At 49.6% G+C, this 20,003-nt stretch overlaps 2 protein-coding genes across 2 annotated transcripts; both read left to right on the top strand.

Moving 5' to 3' along the window:
- The first annotated feature begins 1,263 nt into the window (after nt 1-1,263).
- On the top strand, nt 1,264-2,524 carry LOC122475794 (olfactory receptor 10J4). The gene has a single exon (XM_043567894.1). The coding sequence runs from the start codon at nt 1,446-1,448 to the stop codon at nt 2,379-2,381; it is 936 nt and encodes a 311-aa protein (XP_043423829.1). The 5' UTR covers nt 1,264-1,445; the 3' UTR covers nt 2,382-2,524.
- Nucleotides 2,525-9,987: 7,463 nt separating this feature from the next.
- On the top strand, nt 9,988-10,941 carry LOC122475798 (olfactory receptor 10J1-like). Its single transcript, XM_043567896.1, has one exon. It carries the CDS (start codon nt 10,012-10,014, stop codon nt 10,939-10,941), a length of 930 nt encoding a protein of 309 aa, XP_043423831.1. The 5' UTR covers nt 9,988-10,011.
- Nucleotides 10,942-20,003: the final 9,062 nt, after the last annotated feature.

Below are 20,003 nucleotides of genomic sequence, written 5' to 3'. Positions count from 1 at the left end.
TGAGCCAGGCCCCCCCATGGTTTCCATTTATTGATGGCCTACTGTATACCAGGCCTTCTGCTCAATGCCTTCTAGGCATCTTCTTGTGTAATTCTTCCGTCGGTCCTCTTCCGTGGAGATCGGTCCTGCCTTCATCTTACAAGGGGGGAAACTGAGGCCTGAGGAGATGAGGGAACATTTCTAAGGTCAAACATGAAGCCGGTAGAGCTGGGGCTTGCTCACGGGGGTGCTGGACTCCAGACCAGCCCCAGCCCCCCTCCAGGGTGCAGAATCTAGAAGTGGGCAGGAGGTGGGAAGGGAGGACCAAGCGTCACAGTCAACAGAGATGGGACAAATCAACGACGAGAACCCTGCACGATGTCTGGGTGGGTCTGACATTCAAGTAGAACCCAACTGGAAGTGGGGATGGGGAGGGTGGGTGAAGGAGCAGAAATTGAATGTACCGTTTGCCTGTTACATATCAAGAACTACGCTTGGCTATTTGCACAGAGTAATTAATATAATCTCCATAGCAACACTGTGACGATATATTATTCTATTTTATAGACGAGCACACACACACAAAGTGAGCAAAGTAAAGCAAGCATCTTCTACTTACACTAAGGTTGAAGCCGGAGGTTCCTAGAAACGTCAATATTTTGTTATTTTTATCACTCTTGTCTTGGAGTTACCGGTACTTCAAACCTTTAGGATGTCTGAGAGGCTTTCTGTGCTCAACTAGAGACTAGGAAACAAGCAGAAACGACCCTCCACACGGAAGGGAGGGGATGCAGGTGTTGAAACACAGAGTATTTGGGGAGCACAGGGAGGAAAGCAAGAATCAGCCATTCGCTGATCATAGTGTCCTGGGTCCACACATTAGCCTCTCATCAAGAGAAAAAAGCAGTGTCTCCTCTCCCCGCCTTAGTCCAGACACTGGCCATTTTGAACTTGACCCACGGGGAGGACAACACTATGTGCTTTGAGCACACCTGGGTCTGGCCGCCTACCTCCCAGAATCATGCCTCCGGCAGCGATCTGTCCCTGGCTTGAATGCTCGCTCTATGGAGGTCCCCTCACAACTGGCTCTCTGACAGGTGGTGCGTCACTCCTGGGCGAAAGCAGGGGTGCGTGGGCGGACTTCCAGGCTGTGCACACTTAGTCTGGTGCCTTCTCTGGTCTGCAGCCCCTCCAGCCAAGCATGTGAGGTGCTTCCACCCCTCGCTGCGGGTATTTACTCTCTTCCCCACCCCCCTGCATCTGCCTCCCAGCGCCACGCCCCTGCGAACCTTGGGAAGTCTTGGTGAACTTGGCCAGTGTCTGAAAGCTGAGAGCTTCGGAAACCGGGAGCTACACCCATTTCGCGCCCCTGCACGTGGCTGACGAGGACCGTGGACCAGCCTCCTGCTTCCACCCCGGATGTTCAACCTCCCTGCTTCATCTCTTTCAGACCCAGATTGTCCTCGATGCCAAGACTCAACTTGACCGCCGTGACAGAGTTCACCTTTGAAGGTTTTTCCGTTTTTGGGTGGCAGCACAGACTCATTCTCTTTGTGGTCTTTCTGGTCTTGTACCTGTTGACCCTCGCCAGCAATGCCATCATCTTGACCGTTATCCGCCTCAACCGTCAACTTCACACACCCATGTACTTCTTCCTGAGCGTACTGTCCATCTCTGAGACCTGTTATACGGTGGCCATCATCCCCCGCATGCTGTCCAGTCTCCTCAGCCCTCAACGAGCCATCTCCATCCCACACTGTGCCACTCAGCTCTTCTTCTATCTTGCCTTCGGCATCAACAACTGCTTCCTGCTCACGGCCATGGGGTATGACCGCTACGCGGCCATCTGCAACCCCCTGCGGTATTCAGTCGTCATGGGCAAAAGGACTTGTCTACAATTGGCAAGTGGCTCCTGGAGCATTGGCCTGAGCACGGCCATCATTCAGGTGTCGTCTGTGTTCAGCCTGCCCTTCTGTGATGCCAACATCATCTCCCACTTCTTCTGTGACATCCGGCCCCTGATGCAGCTGGCCTGTGCTGACACCACCATCAAAGAACTTGTCACCTTGCTCATCAGTCTGTGTGTCCTTGTTCTGCCCATGGTGCTGATCTTCATCTCCTACGTCCTGATTGTCTCCACCATCCTCAAGATCCCCTCTGCCCAGGGCCGGAAGAAGGCCTTTGCCACCTGCGCCTCCCACCTCACGGTGGTCGTCGTCCACTACGGCTGCGCCTCCGTCATCTACCTAAAACCCAAGTCTCACAACTCCCTGAAGGACAGACTCATCTCCGTGACCTACACGGTCATCACACCCCTCCTCAACCCTGTTGTGTACAGCCTGAGGAACAAAGAAGTCAAGGATGCCTTGCTCAGAGCTTTGGGCAAAAATCCTCTCTCTTAGGTGCTGGTCAGTCTCTGTAAAAGTCAACAGTTTGCTGAGGGGTCACAGTGAGAGAGTGAGTCTCATACCAGGCACCCAATACCTGATCCGGGCAGCAGCTAGGACTGAGAGAGCTACAGGAAAGCGAGGAAGGAAAAGATGAACGAGAGATTGATGGATTTCCCAAGACCAACAGGGGGGCTTCTCAGGCTTGATGAAAACCAGGCAAGATAAAGCATATTCAGGAGCTGTGCTGTAACGTTAGTCCCTGTTCCTGTTACCCTTGGCATAAGGGACTGGAAACTGGTAGTGAGGGTGGGAAGAATATATAGTATCTATCACAGGAATTTATGGGATCGGAACTTGGCCTCGGCATGGAAATCGAGAGCACTGAAATAACAAGTTCTCCATTATTTACACCTAACACTCTCTAGGCTGTATTTCATACAATAAAAAAAAAAAAATCCACTCCATTAATTTACCTCGCGCCTATTCCTACCTGCCGAACCCTCACCACCTACGTCAGACACGGGCGCTGATAGCCCGTGGACAACCTGGTTGAGAAGGATAAAGCAAAAACTAAAAACAGCTTCCTGGATACTGAGAGTTGCAGAACGAGAGCCCCCATCTTTCACATCCCGTCCCCTCTCCTCCCCGGACACGGAGGTGATTTACTGGAGGCCGCTGCTCTGCCCGGGGCCCCTCTGTGGGCTGCCCCCCTCGCCCCCGCCCCCACTCTGAACCATCACCACTGGCCGAAAGGAGGCTTTCTCAGTGTGGGGGGGGGGGGGCGGGGGGACACATACCCCACTCCCACCCTCCCAAGGGCGGTCCGCGGCCAGCGCCTGAATAACCCGGGAGGTACAACGGCCACCCCCCCTTGCCTCAAAATGGCATTCCCTCTAGAGCCTTCCGTTCGATCAGGCTGCCTGAGACCACGTTCCCTCCGAGCTCTGCCCCCATCCCATTCTGCCTCCCTCGCTCCATTTTCCGAGAGTACGCCCTCAGTCCCTAGCACGGGGACAGGCTCAGGCTCTGCTTCAGGTCACCCGACCCGGGCCAGGCGTGCCCGGGGCCACCGCACACTCCCTCAGCCTCCCCCGCCCGGGCGGCCTCTCCGCCCTTGCACCCAGCACAGTGCCTGGTACCTGCAGCTTGGGTGTTATTAACAGAAGGAAGAAAAGAAGAAGAACACCACTGTGAGCAGCTAAAACACGACCGGCCTCAGCAGGCGGCCCTCCTCTCTCTTCTCCTTTCGCGATGAGATTCCTTTCAGGTTGCCTGCCCCTACTTTGCGACGTCCCTTTTGGTCCCTTTATGGAACGCATCCTAGATAGCCGGCGTTAGTTCAAGCACTGTGTGTATTTAACCCTCAGTATGGATCTAGGAGCTATTTTGTTATTTATCTTACAGATGGGAAACCCAAAGCCTGAAGAGATCAGGGAAGGTCCCGAGGGTCAGAGAGCTGGGCACGTGGACCCTCATCAGGACCCGAAGTCGTGCAACCCAGCCCCAGAGTCTGTAGCTGCATTACGGGCTCACGGGGATGCCTTTAGCCAGCTTTCCGCCTTGATAATAATTGCAGAAGTAGGCGCCATACGCTGCAAATTTACGCAGGGCTCCAATTCCCCCCAGAACGGCCTTAGGTCTTGGAAATGGGGCTGGGAGTTCAGGAATCCCGGACGTAATATGCTTTTCCCTCAACTATCTTGGTGCGCTTTCTCCACTCGGCACAGCTCTAAGGATGCAAAGAGAAAAAGGATAAAGTGGGCCAAAGGCCATCAGGGGGGCGGGGTTGATGGGGCGACAGAGCTCGTGGCCATCAGATTACTCTGTGCCCATCCGCTCGCTGCCCCACTGGTTTGCCCTGATGACCAGAAGTAGGAGACACACAGGCAGTAATAATGTAGAGGGACTGCAGGCTTTGGGGCCAGGGAGGCCCGTGTCCTGATCTTCGGTCCTCCACTGTGACCGTGTGTTCTAGGAAAGGGACTTAACCTCACCATGGCCTTCCTTTCCTAACTGCACCTTCCAGCCAGCAAGATCAACCTCCAGGGTTCCTTTGAGGCCCTGAAACCTTAGGGACCTAACAAGTTCCCGGGGCGTGGGAAGCACCTGTAACTGTTAGCATCTCCTCTGCTCCCCACCCCCACCATGCACTGCTCTCTAGGTCAACATCAAGTCGCCCCAATATGGACACAGGGCCCCAGTTTGGACAACCGAGTTCTCCATTCACCGAATGAGCTCCCCCTTCCTGGGAGGGACTTTGCAAGGGGCCCTCCCACGCCCCACCCAGTGGTCTCTGCTCCCAGACTTCGGTCCCTGAAACCTGTTCCCTCAGGGTCTGGCAAGAGTCACTTCTGGGTTATATACCTGCCACATCTTAATAAGCCACGTTCCCCCCGCCCCCACCTCAGTTCCTACCTCAGACCCCCTTCCCCAGTGCCCTGCCCAGATGCTGGCCTGCCAGCTGCTTCTCATGGTGTCATTCCCCCTTGTCTCTGAAAGCCTGGAGTTGGTGCTGGGATTCAAGGGTGTGGTCTGCAGAGGCAGGCCTGTTACATGCTGACAAACACACGTCGAGCTATTTTTGTGCTGTAATCCATTTGGCAATGTAGCGATTACTAAATTTGTGGCACTCTTTTTCAGAGTTTGTTTTTTTTCCCCAACAATAGATGCAAACAGCACACGAGTATGATTCAACTAAGTATCAAGCCAGGAAGTATTTTAAGATTAAAAAGTGTTCACATGTAAAAACCTAGAGCCCCCAGCTCTGGATAAGAAGGATAGGGTTAGGGTGCGTGTGAGAGCAGACCTAACTTCACTGCTACAGACTGAATCGTGTCCCCCGAATTCACACGCTGAAGCCCTTCCTCCAGTGGGATGGTACTTGGAGACGGAGCTCCTGGGAATTAGGTTTAGGCAAGGCCATGAGGGTGGGGTCATGATGGGTTTGGGGCCCTTTAAGAAGAGACACCAGGCGCCCCAGTCGGTTAGGCACCCGACTTCGGCTCAGGTCATGATCTCGCGGTTCGTGGGTTCGAGCCCCGCGTCGGGCTCTGGGCTGATGGCTCGGAGCCTGGAGCCTGCTTCGGATTCTGTGTCTCCCTCTCCCTCTGCCCCTCCCCCGTTCATGCTCTGTCTCTCTCTGTCTCAAAAATCAATAAACGTTAAAAAAAAAAAAAGAGATGCAGAGGGTTCTCTCTCCCCCTCTCCAAAGTATCAGGACAAAGAGTGAAACCACCTATCTGCAATCCAGAAAGCAAGCCCTCATCAGGAACTGAATCTCCTGGTACCTTGATCTAGGATTCTCAGCCTCCAGAACGGCAAGAAATAACTGTCTGGCTGACCACCCAGTCTGGGGTTATTTTGTTCAGCAGCCCGAACTAAGACATTCAGGAACCATGCCGACCTCAGCAACATCTGTAGTCAGCCCTCTTCAGGGCTCTGAAGCCCCCCATAACCGTTCTAAGGCATCATTAGGAAGTCTAGACTGGCATCCTAAATTAACGTGAAAGTCACAAAGGAGCCCTAGTAAGGGCTACTGGAATCTGGCCCCCCACATAACGTGGTCTGCCGAGCCGAGGGAGTTGGCCGCGGGTCTCCCGGCTGCCCCGCCAGCTTTGTTTCTCGAGTCACCCCACATGCTCCCTCCTGTCTCGCATCAAAGCCCTCATCCGTGAAATAAGGATGCGGGTCACTTGGAGGACTCAGACAAAAACGTGTCGAGCGTTCCGTAAGCTCCGCCTCTCGTTTTCACCAGGCACCACATTCTGACACCACGTACCCAAGTGAGCCGTTTCCAAAATCCTCCTGATTTGTCCCAAAGCAAAGGCATCATCGAGCACGGAGCTATTTTGTTCAACTCTCCTCCCTCCCTCCTTTTTAGGATCCCACAGCCACCCATCCCACCTTAGGGGTCCACCATTATCAACGGGGGGTCATTTGGGTCAAATTCTCTGATCCAAGAGGAAGCAATGCAGATTGGAGTCTCAGGGAGTTGGCATGAATGAACTTGAGATTAGCGTACGGGTCCTTTCCTCTCCCCTGATCCACACACGCAGTCACAAGCCCATTCACCTCAGATGTCTCTCACCTCTGTGCCTCCTCCCGAGACCCCTGCCACCCCCACCTAGATCAACCCCAACTGACCTCTGGCCTGCCCTGTGACATTAGCATCCTCGCGGATGCCTCATACGGCTGCCCCATCAATCCTGCAGGGGAGCAGGGTCACCACACAGGTGGGAAGAAGGTGCAGGGTAGTTGGTGGCCCTCAAGGGCCAGTAACTAACGGACTTGGAAGTCCCTGAGCACGAGGCATAAGTTAAATCACTTAAGGGGCCCTTAAAAAAAACTGGTAGGGGCGCCTGGGTGGCTCAGTCGGTTGATCGTCCCACTTCGGCTCAGGTCATGATCTCGAGGTCCGTGAGTTCGAGCCCCGCGTCGGGCTCTGTGCTGCCAGCTCGGAGCCTAGAGCCTGCTTCGGATTCTGTGTCTCCCTCTCTCTCTGCCCCTCCCCTGCTCATGCTCTGTCTCTGTCTCAAAGATAAATTAAAAAAACATTTAAAAAAATAAAAAAAAACTAGTAAAATCTCAGTACTCTAAGACCTTGCTGTAGCCTGGTCTTTGGCTACAGAATTTTGTTCTGTGATCAACCCGCGTCTAATCCAGGACCATCCCCTCCCTGCCCCCACTCATTTTAGTTGACCATAATCCTCTGTCACTGAAACTAAACCGTGAGCTGCCGGAAGGCTGAAGAAGCATGTCCCCTATTTCCCTGCCCCCAGCAACCAGCCCCGGGCCGGGCAATGCCCGGTGCCTGAAGCATGAATGGACACAGGTAAGCACACGTGGTCAAGTAAGAACATGGGTAAGCAAGTGACAGACGCAAGGGGAGTCTTCAGGGGAAAGCAAATCGGGCAGGTCTCGAGGGGCTAGAAGTTTTGCCAAATGGAGGAGGGGGTGATTCTGGGTAAAGAGAGTATTCAGCCCCCATCCATTCCCTGGCCCCCAAGAGAGGGTCTTTAGAACCAAAGAGATTTCCTTCACTTCCCAGGCGGCCAGCGGCCAGGCAGCCTGAACTGCTCCTCTGCAAAGCCAGGGCCAAAGCTGACTACGTTTATTCCAAAGAGAAAACCACTTTCTTAAACCGGGCAGGGGCCTGAGCGTCCCGATACGGCGCCAAGCTTGAGCTGCCTGAGTTTGGAAACTGTGGCTTTCCAAGGCACATCTGTAAGAAACTACAAGGTGCCTATGGACTCTAACAAGAAAAATTCAACTAAATAAACCAGCTTTATCTGATGCTGTTTCTACTTGAAGCAAAAACTTGCCCCAAGCTCCCAAACGGCCAACCCTGGGACTGGGTAAATGAGCCCCTCACATAATAAGGCCCCCAGGTGCCTACAGTCTGCATCCTCCCAGTCCCGGGTTGGGGATGGGGGGGGTGCCTCTTGGGATATCTTCAGGGTGTGAGCCCCAGGAGCCTCACTGGCTGTTCCCGGGGGAGCATCTTCTCTGGCTCACACAGAGGCACCATCAATGACGCCTGCGACTCCCAAGCTGCCCACCTTCCGGCGAGAGCGTGTTTATCTGCTGTCTTCTCGGCCTCCACCCATGACGGGCCCTCCTTCCCAGTCACCCTGCTTTTCCTGTACCTGCAGACCACGGCCACCTCCTGCCCGGCTCTCCTGCCGTGACTCAGCCCCAGGCAGACACAGTGAGTGCTCTCCAGAACAGGAAATGAGATGGGGCTTGTTGGCCATGGGCTGGCTTTAATTTGTTGTAGCATAACAATCCATCAGCATCCTTATAAGGATGTGTGTGTTCTTTCCCTTGATTTCCATGGAATAATTACAGCCTCCCAAGGGTGGAGGGTGCTAGCCAGGTCATAGCAGCTACCCCTGTACCTCAAGACAGACAGGCATCAGCCAGAGCAGACAGCACCCTAGCCCGTGGATTCTCAGCAGAAACCCTACTGGTATTTGGGATAGGACAATTCTTCCTCGGGTGGGACGGTCACGTGGAGAGCAGGACACTAAGCATCTTTAATTGCTGGCAGCACCCGTGTCCGTCATTAGACCAATCAGAAGCAGTGACACAGGCTGCCGATTTCACAGCAGAGGGGCCAGGCCACCTCATGGCTGGACCACCGCCTAGTTTCTGCCCAGAGACCTCACAGAAGATCAGTGTCTTTCACCATGTACTTCAGCGTTAAATGATTTTCTCTGTTCAGAGATATCTTCTGTTGTCGCCTTACTCTTCCAGCAGTTTTCGTGCAAATGAGTAACAGCCAGTGGCCAACTTCTTGTCAGTAAATTTTTATGCATGTGAAGGAGGTCTCCATGCCCAGCAATCTTCCTCCCTGGCGAGATTTACTTTACGTACAAAGTCGTTCTGAATAGGCAGAAGCAAACCAGAATATAATTTACGTTCCCTACAGGAGCTTACTGTCTAACGGGACAAAAATGTGAAATATGACAGATATTGGACTGCACCCCAACCCTCACCGCAGTGACATAACTTTAGCGTGACTGTTTGGTTTTCACACTCAGGGCCTGCTGTGGCTCTAGATAGAGACCTGAGTGTTCGTGCTCCATCGTCCCCAGCACCACTGTTTCCCTCTGCAGAGCGGGTGTCTGCCTACTAGTTCTAGTGGCTGTAAATTTGCCTTTTAGTTTCGAGAAGGTGCAGCTATGGCGGAGCCCATAACGTAGCCAGAGTCAGGGCTATCCACTGCCGGCTAATGCCCGTCTCGCGGAGACAGCAGTGGGCAGAGGCAGGTGGTGGGTTAAGATCCACCTTTTCCGTCCAACTTCAGCCAGGTCACGATCTCGCGGTCCGTGAGTTCGAGCCCCGCGTCAGGCTCTGGGCTGACAGCTCGGAGCCTGGAGCCTGTTTCCGATTCTGTGTCTCCCTCTCTGCCCCTCCCCCGTTCATGCTCTGTCTCTCTCTGTCCCAAAAATAAATAAACGTTGAAAAAAAAATTAAAAAAAAAAAAAAGATCCGCCTTTTCTTCCTCGGCAACAAAATGAGCCTTCGGGTCTGCTTTGCCTCTACTTCCTAAGGGTGTGCAAAGGGAGGCTTCCTAGTCTTGAAAGAGAAAAAAAAAATCTCCAGTCAGTCCTTAAGTTATTTTCAATTATCTCATTAATCCATAAGCCCGAGCTGGTGAGATACGCAGCTGTGCAGAGGGTTGGTGTGTGGATGGCATGGCGCTGACGAGAGACATGGTCCACGGAAACGTGAGAGCATCGCCACACGACAGCCGTGGAGGCTGTGTGGACACCTGCAATAGTCCTCGAGGAACGGGGAAATACTTAAATAAGAGGAGAAAAGGAGGGGGGGCATTCCAGATGTCAAGGAGGAAGCATGGGGTGAAGTGAGTGGGAATGTGCATCATGATGTTGTGGGAACAGGACAAAAAAAACAAAACAAAACAAAAAATGATTCTGGAACGCACGGGAAATTGTAATGGATGGCCACAGAGTAGAAGTATTTTACGCAAACCCAGAGATTGACTTTAACGCACAGGGAAATGCATCGCCAGGTTCACAGCGGAGAACGGAGTTCAATCAATTTGAGAAACGTGTTTCAACAGCCTTGTTGAAATTATGCGCCGTCTGTTCTCCATTTCAGATTTAGCGACCACTCCATGGAGAGAGGGAACCACACTCTCATAACTGAGTTCGTCTTCCAGGGTTTCTCCAGCTTCCGCGAGCACCAGCTCGGCCTGTTTGTCGTGTTCCTTGCACTGTACGTCGTGACCCTGGCCGGCAACGCGGTCATTGTGACCATCATCCGAATGGACCCTCACCTGCACACGCCCATGTACTTCTTCCTGAGCATGCTGTCCTCCTCAGAGACCGTATATACACTCGTCATTCTCCCAAGGATGCTCTCCAGTCTTGTAGGTACGAACCGGTCCATCTCACGGGCAGGCTGTGCCACCCAGATGTTCTTTTTCGTAACCTTTGGCATCACTAACTGCTTTCTGCTCACGGCGATGGGGTACGACCGCTACGTGGCCATCTGCAACCCCCTGAGATACTCCGTCATCATGAACAAGAGGGTGTGTGTCCAGCTGGTGGGGGGCGCCTGCGGCATTGGGCTGATTGTGGCGACGACGCAAGTGACATCTGTGTTCAGGTTGCCTTTCTGTGCTACGAAGGTGGCCCACTTCTTCTGTGACATCCGACCTGTAATGAAGCTCTCCTGCGTCGACACCTCGGTCAACGAGACCCTGACCGTGATCATCAGCGTGCTGGTGCTCGTGGTCCCCATGGGCCTGGTCTTCATCTCCTACGTCCTCATCGTCTCCACCATCCTCAAGATCCCCTCCGCCCGGGGCCGGAAGAAGGCCTTTGCCACCTGCGCCTCTCACCTCACGGTGGTCGTCGTCCACTACGGCTGTGCCTCCGTCGCCTACCTCAAGCCCAAGTCGGAGAACACCAGGGATCAGGACCAGCTGATCTCGGTGACCTACACCGTCATCACCCCCCTGCTGAACCCAGTGGTGTATACCCTGAGGAACAAGGAGGTCAAGGATGCTCTGCTCCGGGCCACTGGCAGGAAGCTTTCCTGACAAGACAGGAAGTGCTCTCCTGAGGCTCTCAGCATCCACTCTCAGCAGCAACAGGAGCAGAGCCATGTGCCCTTGGCTCCCAGAGACCTGCCCCAGAAGGAGGCAGAGGAACAGCAGCAGCACCCAACTGTGAGTCTGCAAACTTGAGAAGCCCCTGAACAAAGCATTAGCCCCGTTTTTGTGGGTAAATAGACAAACAAGGTCAGGAAGTAGTGTGAGCCCAGGATCCCTCGTGGACTTTTTGGTTTCTAATGAAGGCAACAGAGAGGAAATGGCAGAATCCAAGGGATGCATTTGTTCCTACGATTCCTTCCTACTTAAGAGCATGAGGATTTCTCAAACTGGAGTCCCTGTTCGAATCTGTTTCCCCACGACATGTCAAGTAATAAGTGACTGTGTGGATAGGGAGAATGGCCTCCGGAGGGGAGAGCAAGGGGAAATAGATTTCCTTCCCCGGCTGCTTTCGTTTATCCCAGTTTCTAGCAAAACTGCTTATTAAAGATGGTGATTGACCATAGACAGTTTAATTAGAGATCCTGGCAAACCCAGAGCTTGTCGGGTTTGAGGGCACATTCCAAGACCCTCCTGGGTCAGTTCAGCTGTTATTAATTCAGACAGTATGTCACGGGTAGTAAAGACACACAGGGCCATGTACTGGATTCTGGGAAAGACTGATGGAAAGACCCTGCCTGCGTGTCTTCAACAAACTCAGATTCTAGCGGCAGAGACAAACATTTAAAAGTACGGTTTCAATTCTCTATAATAGGTTATATATACAAAAGCCTGCAGACGGAAGGGAGGGAGAGAAAGTGCTGGAGATGTCAGGGGAGTCTCAGAGGAGGTGATCTCCAGTGGGAACTGACTTTAGAACATTTGTAGGAGATTTCTTGATGGGTAATTTGTTGGAGGAAAAGAATCCCAAAGAGAAGGAACAATATATTCACAGGGACGAAACCAAGAGGAAGGTTCAGGAGATTTAAAAAAAAAAAAAAATTAGTCTTCGTACTGACTCCCAGGGACAATGGGGGGAGGTGGAGGGAGATGGGACCGGAGGGGTAGGCTGGGGTCAGATTGTGAGGGCTTTGTGTACTGAACTAAAAATTTTTGGCTGTAACTTGTAAACAGTGGCAATCACCCAAGATTTGGGCGAACGGGGATTCAGTATCTGGGGCATCTGTGTGAACTGTGGGCATCCTTCTTGTCCTTACACAGCTCCAATGAGACATGTAAGAAATGATTAAAAGCAACATCGTGCAGGCAAAGGGCTTGACAGGCATTCAACAATCGTTCGTGGAATCTTCTCTACACGCCAGAATCTGTGCGAGACGTGGGGCCTAGCAACAAACACCTGGCCCAAAGAAGGGAGCCCTCAGTCTTGCAGGGGAGATGGGCTTGTGCAGAACTCGCCATGATGCAAAGTGATGGAGAAATGAACAAAGAGTGCTTAATATTTCAGGACAAAGATCTAAGCCTGGGGATCTTGTTTTGTGATCTACGTAAAGCTCTCTCTCTCTGGAGGGAAAGGGCCCGGTAGGCAGGAGTTTGGTGAAATAAATGCTTGTTACCTAAGCAACAGGCTTTTGTTATGTATGTGTGGGGCCACCCCCTGGGCCCAAGGGCTGCTCAGCTCCAGACCAGCGCCATTCAGAATACCTAATCACTGTGGACTCCCTGCACGCGCATCACCCAGGTTTTCTGGAAACGTTGTCTAAAAGGAAGAGCTTCACACCCAGATATCATGGAATCAGAAGTTTTCATCAGCCCCTTCTCACCCCCCAGAGGAACGGTCCACAGAACTTTTCCCTGACCTGCTCAACAGTCAGAACACTTGGCTGCATTCACCACCTGAGTGAGAGGAATCCCTCCGGTTCCCTGGGATTATTTTGGTCACTGCTCACACTCGGTATCCCTTTATGGCAAACACCTCTTCCATAATGAGGCCTCTTGCGCTAAGGTACTTTCCCAACCATTATCTCACTAGGTTCTTAGAATCACCCCCCAGAAAGGAGGCAGGGATGAGGCTCTCCGCTTGTACAAACAAGGCTAAAAGTGACCAAGGGGTGAAAACCAAACCTGAATTTGGACAAGCTGGCAGGCACTTTCTGTTTATCCAGAGTATATCCTCACCCAGGGGCAATTCACAGGACAGATCGTGATGTGCTAGAGAACTCCCCAGAGCCTCAGATTTCCCAGATACAATGAGACCTTGTCCCTGAACCTTTTTCCAGAGAGAATTCGTGTCCCCCATTGGAAGGGCCGCTGGGGCCTCACCCTAGCCAATCAATGGGGACCCCAGAGGAAGAGCGTCTCTGGCAGAAATGCAAGCTGTAATGGCGTTTTCGTGAAGAACCGGCTAAGATTTTAGGAAAGATTGGAATCCACTTTTCTCCACGTAAAAACAAATCAGAAAAGCATTTGGAACTTCCGAAGCAAGCCTGGCCCTCTGTTAAGAGGATTAGAGCTGGTGCTAACTGCTGAGAGTGTAGTGGTGAAGTGAATTTCTGGACTCTAGAGAGAAAGATTATACACACACACGCACATATTTACACACACACACACACACACACACACACACGTAAAAGGCAAAGCAATAGAGACTGCACACAGATCACTGATCAGTGGTTGCCAGGGGCCTGAGAAAGAGAGAAGGTTGAAACGAGGAAGCACAGGGGATTTTTTTTAGGGTGGTGAAACTATTCCACAGAATACTATCACGGTGGCTACGACACTCTGCATCCGTCAACCCCCATAGCATGTTGCAGTAGAGTGAACCTTAATGTATGCAAATGAAAGAGAAATCATTTCTGGAGACTGAGATCCCAGAATAGAATGCAGGCTGAAGCAAGAGAGTCTTAACTGCATTACAAACACACAAAACAACCCCACTGAAGGCGGAAGGGGGAAATGCTGACCTCAATAACTCTGAAAAGGAGTCAACTCCCCGAAGGCTACACACAAAAGGACCTACACACAAGCAGTGTCTTCAAATTTTGAAATTTGCTGCCCACAGGGGTTCAGGTTAACAATTCTTAAAGTGCCATAAAGGTATCCTGGAATCGCACCATAAGAAAATGGATGGCAGATGGCAGAATTGTGAGTGAGTGTGGGAAGTTACAGACAAGCAAGAAGCGAGGGCTAGGAATGATCTGTGTGGTAACGGATCATAGAAACCCAGATCTTGGTTTCTCATACCATTCTCCATTAGAAGGATCTAGGAATCTTGCGTAAGTGGCTACCGTAGGACAGGAAATATTCAAGAGGAGCCTGAAACACCTGTAGAGCCTGAAAGAAGGTGGTCAGACCACTCAATCGTTTGGGTATGCCAGAAGGTCTCCGTGGCCAACACGGGAGCAATCTCAGCAACAAAGTAGTGTCTGATTATAAACCAAAAGATAAAATGAATACGTTCAAGTCCATACTGATATGATAGAAATAAGTGGAGGAAAACAGACAAATCTGGGCAGAGAAGAATTCCAAATAGTTTCTATACATACCCTACTCTCAAGGTGGTGGAGTATAACTGCATTAAGAGTGAACTGCAGGGGCGCCTGGGTGGCTCAGTCGGTTAAGCATCCCACTCTTGATTTTGGCTCAGGTGAGGATCTCGCGGTTTGTGAGTTCGAGTCCCGCGCTGAGTTCTGCACTAACAATGGTGCCGAGCCTGCTTGGGATTCTCTTCCTCTCCCTCTCTCTCTGCCCCTCCCCTGCTTGCATCTAGCTCTCTCTCAAAAATAAACAAACAAACAAACAAAAAGAAGAGTGAGGCACACATGGTGATTTCTTTCCAAAGAGTAGGATAGGGAGGTGGGATACAAAGAGTCACTTATTTCAGAAACCTGTAAAACCACCCTATCCAGGTCACCCAGATTAACATCAACAGTGGGAAGTCCTATTGGGAGAATGTTTCTGATGTAATGAGAACGGCACTTTCTGTGGTCTTCCTCCCCAAATCTATTACCCTCAGTACTTTTCTTTGACGTCTACTTTAATCTGCTATTAAAATAGCCACTCCTCCTTTCTTTCGATTGTTATTTTCCGTCCTTTTATTTTCTACTAGCCAATACCATATTTAGTGTTTTGTAGAGCGTATATAGCTGGGTCATGTTATTAAATCCACCGTACCAATCTCTGTTTTAAGAGGACCTATTTAGACCACTTAAAGTAATGATTGATATTTCAGGGCTCAAGCCCACTGTATTTCGTTTTCTATTTTATCTCTTTTTCATGCCTTCCTTTGGGTTATTTGAACATGTTTGAGAATTACATCTTGATTTTTCCATAGTATTTCGAGTGTCTCCCTTCGTACAGCTTTTCTAGTGGTTGCTCCTTTGGGGCAATAACAAGGAATTGAGTCGCTAGGTCATAGGATGAGTGTGTGTTTGACTTTATAAGAAACCATCAAACTGTTTTCCAGAGTGGCTATACCGACATGCTTTCCCAATAGGAAAATCCCTGAGGCTCTTCATCTTCGTCAACTGTTGGTATTGTTGGTATTTTTTATTTCTGCCATCCTGATAGGTGTGCAGTTGTGTTATAGTGATTTTACTTTATATTTATCTAATGGCTAACAAGGTTGAACAGCATTTCACGTCTTTATCATCCTTACATCTTTTTGGTAAAGTGAGCAACTATTGTGCCTTTTTTAATTGGGCTGTCTCCTCATCTTAAGCGTTGAGAGTTCTTCACACATTCTGGATAGAGGTCTACTGGCAGATATATTATTTGCAAATATTTTATGCCGGTCCGTGGCTTGTCTTTTCCTTCGCATTATAGTTATTTCACAAAGCAAGATTTTTCAATTCGGAAGTTCAATTTATCAATTTTGTCTTTAACGATTATGTTTTTGTATCCTATCTGAAAATGTGCTGCCTAACTCCGGGTGAGGAAGATTTTCTCCTAAAAGTTCCATGGTGTTAGGTTGTACACAGACAGATGTGGGATACGTTTACCTTTTGTGTCAGATACGGGGTTTAGGTCAAGGTTCCTTTTTTTCCCATCCAGAAATCCAGTTATTACAACATCCTGTTTTGAAAAGATTATCCTTTCTGCACTGAATTGCTTTGGCAATTTGCCAAAAATCAATTCCACATTTGAGCTCTTTCCATACTTTGACTATTGTTGACGGCACTCCTATAAACACTGGGGTGCATGTGAATGTGGTATATATAATGGAACACTACTTGGTAATGAAAAAGAATAGAATCCACCATTTGCAACAACGTAGATGGAACTAGAGGGTATTATGTTCAGCGAAATAATTCAGAGAAAGATGTCATACGTGGAATTAGAGAAACACAACAGATGAACAGAGGGGAAGGGAAGGAAAAATAAGATAAAAACAGAGAGGGAGGTGGGGCTGGGTGGCTCCGTCGGTTGGGCATCCAACTTCGGCTCGGGTCATGATCTCACGGTCTGTGAGTTTGAGCCCCGTGTCGGGCTCTGTGCTGACAGCTCAGAGCCTGGAACCTGCTTCGGATTCAGTGTCTCCCTCTCTATCTCTGCCTCTAACCCACTCCATTCTGTCTCTGTCTCTCTCAAAAATAAATAAACATTAAAAAAATTAAAAAAAAAAAAAGGGAGGGAGGCAAACCAGAAGAGACTCTTAAGTACAGAGAACAAGCTGAGGGTTGCCGGAGGGGAGGTGGGTGGGGCATGGGCTAGATGGGTGATGGGGATTAAGGAGGGCGCTTGTTGGGATGAGCGCTGGGTGTTGTATGTAAGTGATGAATCACTGGGTTCTACTCCTGAAGCCAAGACTACACTGCATGTTGACTCACTTGAACTTAAATTAAAAAAAAAAATCGATTCTCCATATTTGTATAATATTGACCATTCCCATCCAGGAAGAGGACACATCTCTTAAGCTCTAACCCCCTATACACACCACCCACCACCACCTTCTGTGCATGGCTTCATTTTGTCTTGATGTGCTTTGGTTATGTCTGGTATTTTAGCGACAGGCCCTAGGCTGCCTGCCACTGAGTCCCTGCAGTTTCGAGAGTAGAGAAACTTCCCCAATCTCCATCACTGTTACCGGACAGCAGGGGCAGACTTGTGTATGCACAACAGCGCCCACAGAGCCGGCCTGTCCTGCGGCCCCTCTTCCCGACTCCACACCAGGGAAGAAAACGTGCCTCTCTCCAGCCTCCTCCTCCACGCCCCCTCCCTCCCTGTAGGAATCCCTTCACCAAAGTATTTTATGTAAGTGGATTCCTGGAGGCCTGCCCCTGACGTGTCCAAATCCCAGTGGAGACACAACCTAGTCTATAATGGAGACCCTATACCACATTCAGAACATTTCTCCCTGTTCCCCAAACGTCATTTATAACGAGAGGACTGGAACCTGAACCACAATGATGAGAGCATCAGGGGAGGAAACAATGTAACTCATTATATAAATATGACAAACCAGGTTCTGGGCCCAGATTCAAGGAGGAGCTTGAGGAAGAGGGTGGAGTACAAAATCACTCTGGTCACTCTCGGTCATGAGGGGATTCGTAAAGAATATGAAATATGGAGCAGTTGTGTTGTGAACACAATGTAGACTTTGAGGTGATTATAAAAACTTCAAGGGGCGCCTGGGTGGCTCCGTCGGTTAAGCGTCCGACTTCAGCTCAGGTCACGATCTCACAGTCTGTGAGTTCGAGCCCCATGTCGGGCTCTGTGCTGACAGCCGGGAGCTCGGAACCTGCTTCGGATTCTGTGTCTCCCGCTCTCTCTGCCCCTCCCTTGCTCGTGCTCTGTCTCTCTCTCAAAAATAAATAAACATTAAAAAAAATTTCTAAAGACTTCGAGTGGAAATACTCAACAGAAAGTTGGAAATGCAGGTGAGAGCCTCTGAGAAACTGAAATGGGGAGCCATCCACACAAGGGGAAGAGTCAGGCTGGGAGAGCAAAGGATTTCTCTGAGGAGAGTCCCACAGAGATAAATGGAAAACTGAGGACTCGGCCTCGAAATTCATGAGTAGCATTCAAGTGGGTGACTGAGAAGACCCGGTGGCAGAGGTGTCTATGTAAACAGAAAGGGGCTAATTGAAAAGGGGCAAAGAGCTCCCCTCTGCTGAAGGCATGAAATTAATTTCAGCTTTCACGTAAGCAGTGTTTTGTGTCGTTGGCCGTTGGTGTCATTTTGGGCACTTGCTCCGCTAACCGACACTCAGTGGCATCGCCATCTACCCAACTTGCCTCGTGTTCTCTCTTCTTGAAGAAGAGGAAAGAAGCTTCTGGTATCTGTGGTCTGGGAACCCTTCTGAAACTCTACACCAACACCCCAAAATAGGATACCCTGTAAGAATCATTTCCAATTGTATCCTTCCAAAAAAGACCATCCCTTCCCGTCAGCCGTTCTGTGGCTTCCGGATCCTTTCTGATTATTTGCGTCTATCCACAGCTCTTGTTTTCACAACGATCCAACAGATTTCTCGTATATTCAGAAATGGTACCGACTATACACAAGGTTTTCATAGGAGTGTTTAGTTTCCCAGTTTTCCCATACAAGTACTAACCAGGCCCGACCCTGCTTAGCTTCCGAGATCAGACGAGATCGGGCGCGTTCAGGGTGGTATGGCTATAGACTAGTTTCCCAATTCTAAAGTAATAAATGCCCATTCTGGAAAAATATCAAAATATATAAGGAAGAATATAGGAGAGATTGTAAAAATCCAACTAACTGGAAAGCACGTTTCCTCTCATTGGTCTTTTACTTCACAGAGATATTTTATATAAAAAAGTCACATGTTGCTTTTTCGCTTAATACAGTAGAAGCTTTTCTCTATACTACTGGGGACTCTTCATAAGGATGATACTTAAAGGCTTCAAAATACACCATCATATAGATGCTCACTATTTTCCTCAGCCATTAATTAGTTTAGCATTCAGTCATTAATTAGTTAGCATTTGGATTGCCACCTCATTTTATTCAGCGCAAAAAAAAAAAAAAGAAAGAAAGAAAGAAATCTGTAAGAAAACGTGGTTTCTCATGTTTAAAATAATCCATTTTGGCTCATCGTCACATGAAACAGATTTAATATGAATACCAATTTCAGTTAAATGCAAAAAAGTGGCATCCACGGGTCCCACGATGTGTAGGTCCTCTCCGCATGTGTACAAAAAATGGTCCAATGATTTTTCTGGGTGATGAATGTGAACCTAGAGTTAATCTTTCTCCTTCAGTGCATTAACCCCAAATCTCTCTTCTAATAACTCTATTTCCTTTCCCTTAAAAAATCTCATTCTAATTACTTTCTTTTTTTTTAATGTTTATTTTTTAGAGAGAGAGAGACAGAGGGTGAGCAGGGGAGGGGCAGAGAGAGAGACACACACAGAATCCAAAGCAGATTCCAGGCTCTGAGCTGTCAGCACAGAGCCGGATGCGGGGCTCACACTCACAAAAGGTGAGATCATGACCTGAGCAGAAGTTGGACGCTTAACCGACGGAGCCACCCAGGCGCCCCTATTCTCATTGCCTTCAATCATTTTTTGCCATAACATTCACCCGGCTTTGGTGATTTACAGGTATCCTCCCAAGGAGAAAGAACGTCTATCTTTCTTACACTCAAGCATCCGGATCAATGTGCCTGTTGCCGTAAGATACTATCTTAAGGCTTTTCTGATGTGTTCTCCTGGACCGGATCCTCAGGAAAGGTGCACAGTGGGGTCTGGGTATGGGGCAGATAGCGATGATCGAGGACTAAAAATCTGTTGACAGCTTCCAAACACTTCTTCAACCAAAGTGATTTCTGAAAATATGTCCTCTGAGTAGAACCTAGTTTCAAAAAGGATCTATAGGGTATTTTCTCTACAGACCACTGCTTCTGTTAGAGTTTACTTTTGCCCTGCTCATCCCTGACCCCTCTGGACCTCCAAAGTCATAGTGCCGGTCTGCAGGTCGGCCCTGTTGTGGCGTCACTGAGCTAGAGGAGACGTGGAGAGGATCAAGTACTAAACAGAGTCCGGAAAATTTTAGGGGACCTGTCCAACAACACGAAGCTAGCCAGCCCAAGCTAGCCGATTTGAAATTAGTATACTTTTCAATACCATCCTGCAACAGAAAGATAGATAAT

Source organism: Prionailurus bengalensis, chromosome E4 (assembly GCF_016509475.1).
Source record: "Prionailurus bengalensis isolate Pbe53 chromosome E4, Fcat_Pben_1.1_paternal_pri, whole genome shotgun sequence".
In the NCBI taxonomy this organism is placed as follows: domain Eukaryota; kingdom Metazoa; phylum Chordata; class Mammalia; order Carnivora; family Felidae; genus Prionailurus; species Prionailurus bengalensis.
The sequence above is the reverse complement of the archived record's forward strand: the minus strand, read 5'-3'. Positions and strand labels throughout refer to the sequence as shown.

Excerpts from the sequence above, each read along its gene's own strand:
- LOC122475794 (XM_043567894.1), top strand. The coding sequence starts at position 1,446 with ATGCCAAGACTCAACTTGACCGCCGTGACAGAGTTCACCTTTGAAGGT.
- LOC122475798 (XM_043567896.1), top strand. The coding sequence starts at position 10,012 with ATGGAGAGAGGGAACCACACTCTCATAACTGAGTTCGTCTTCCAGGGT.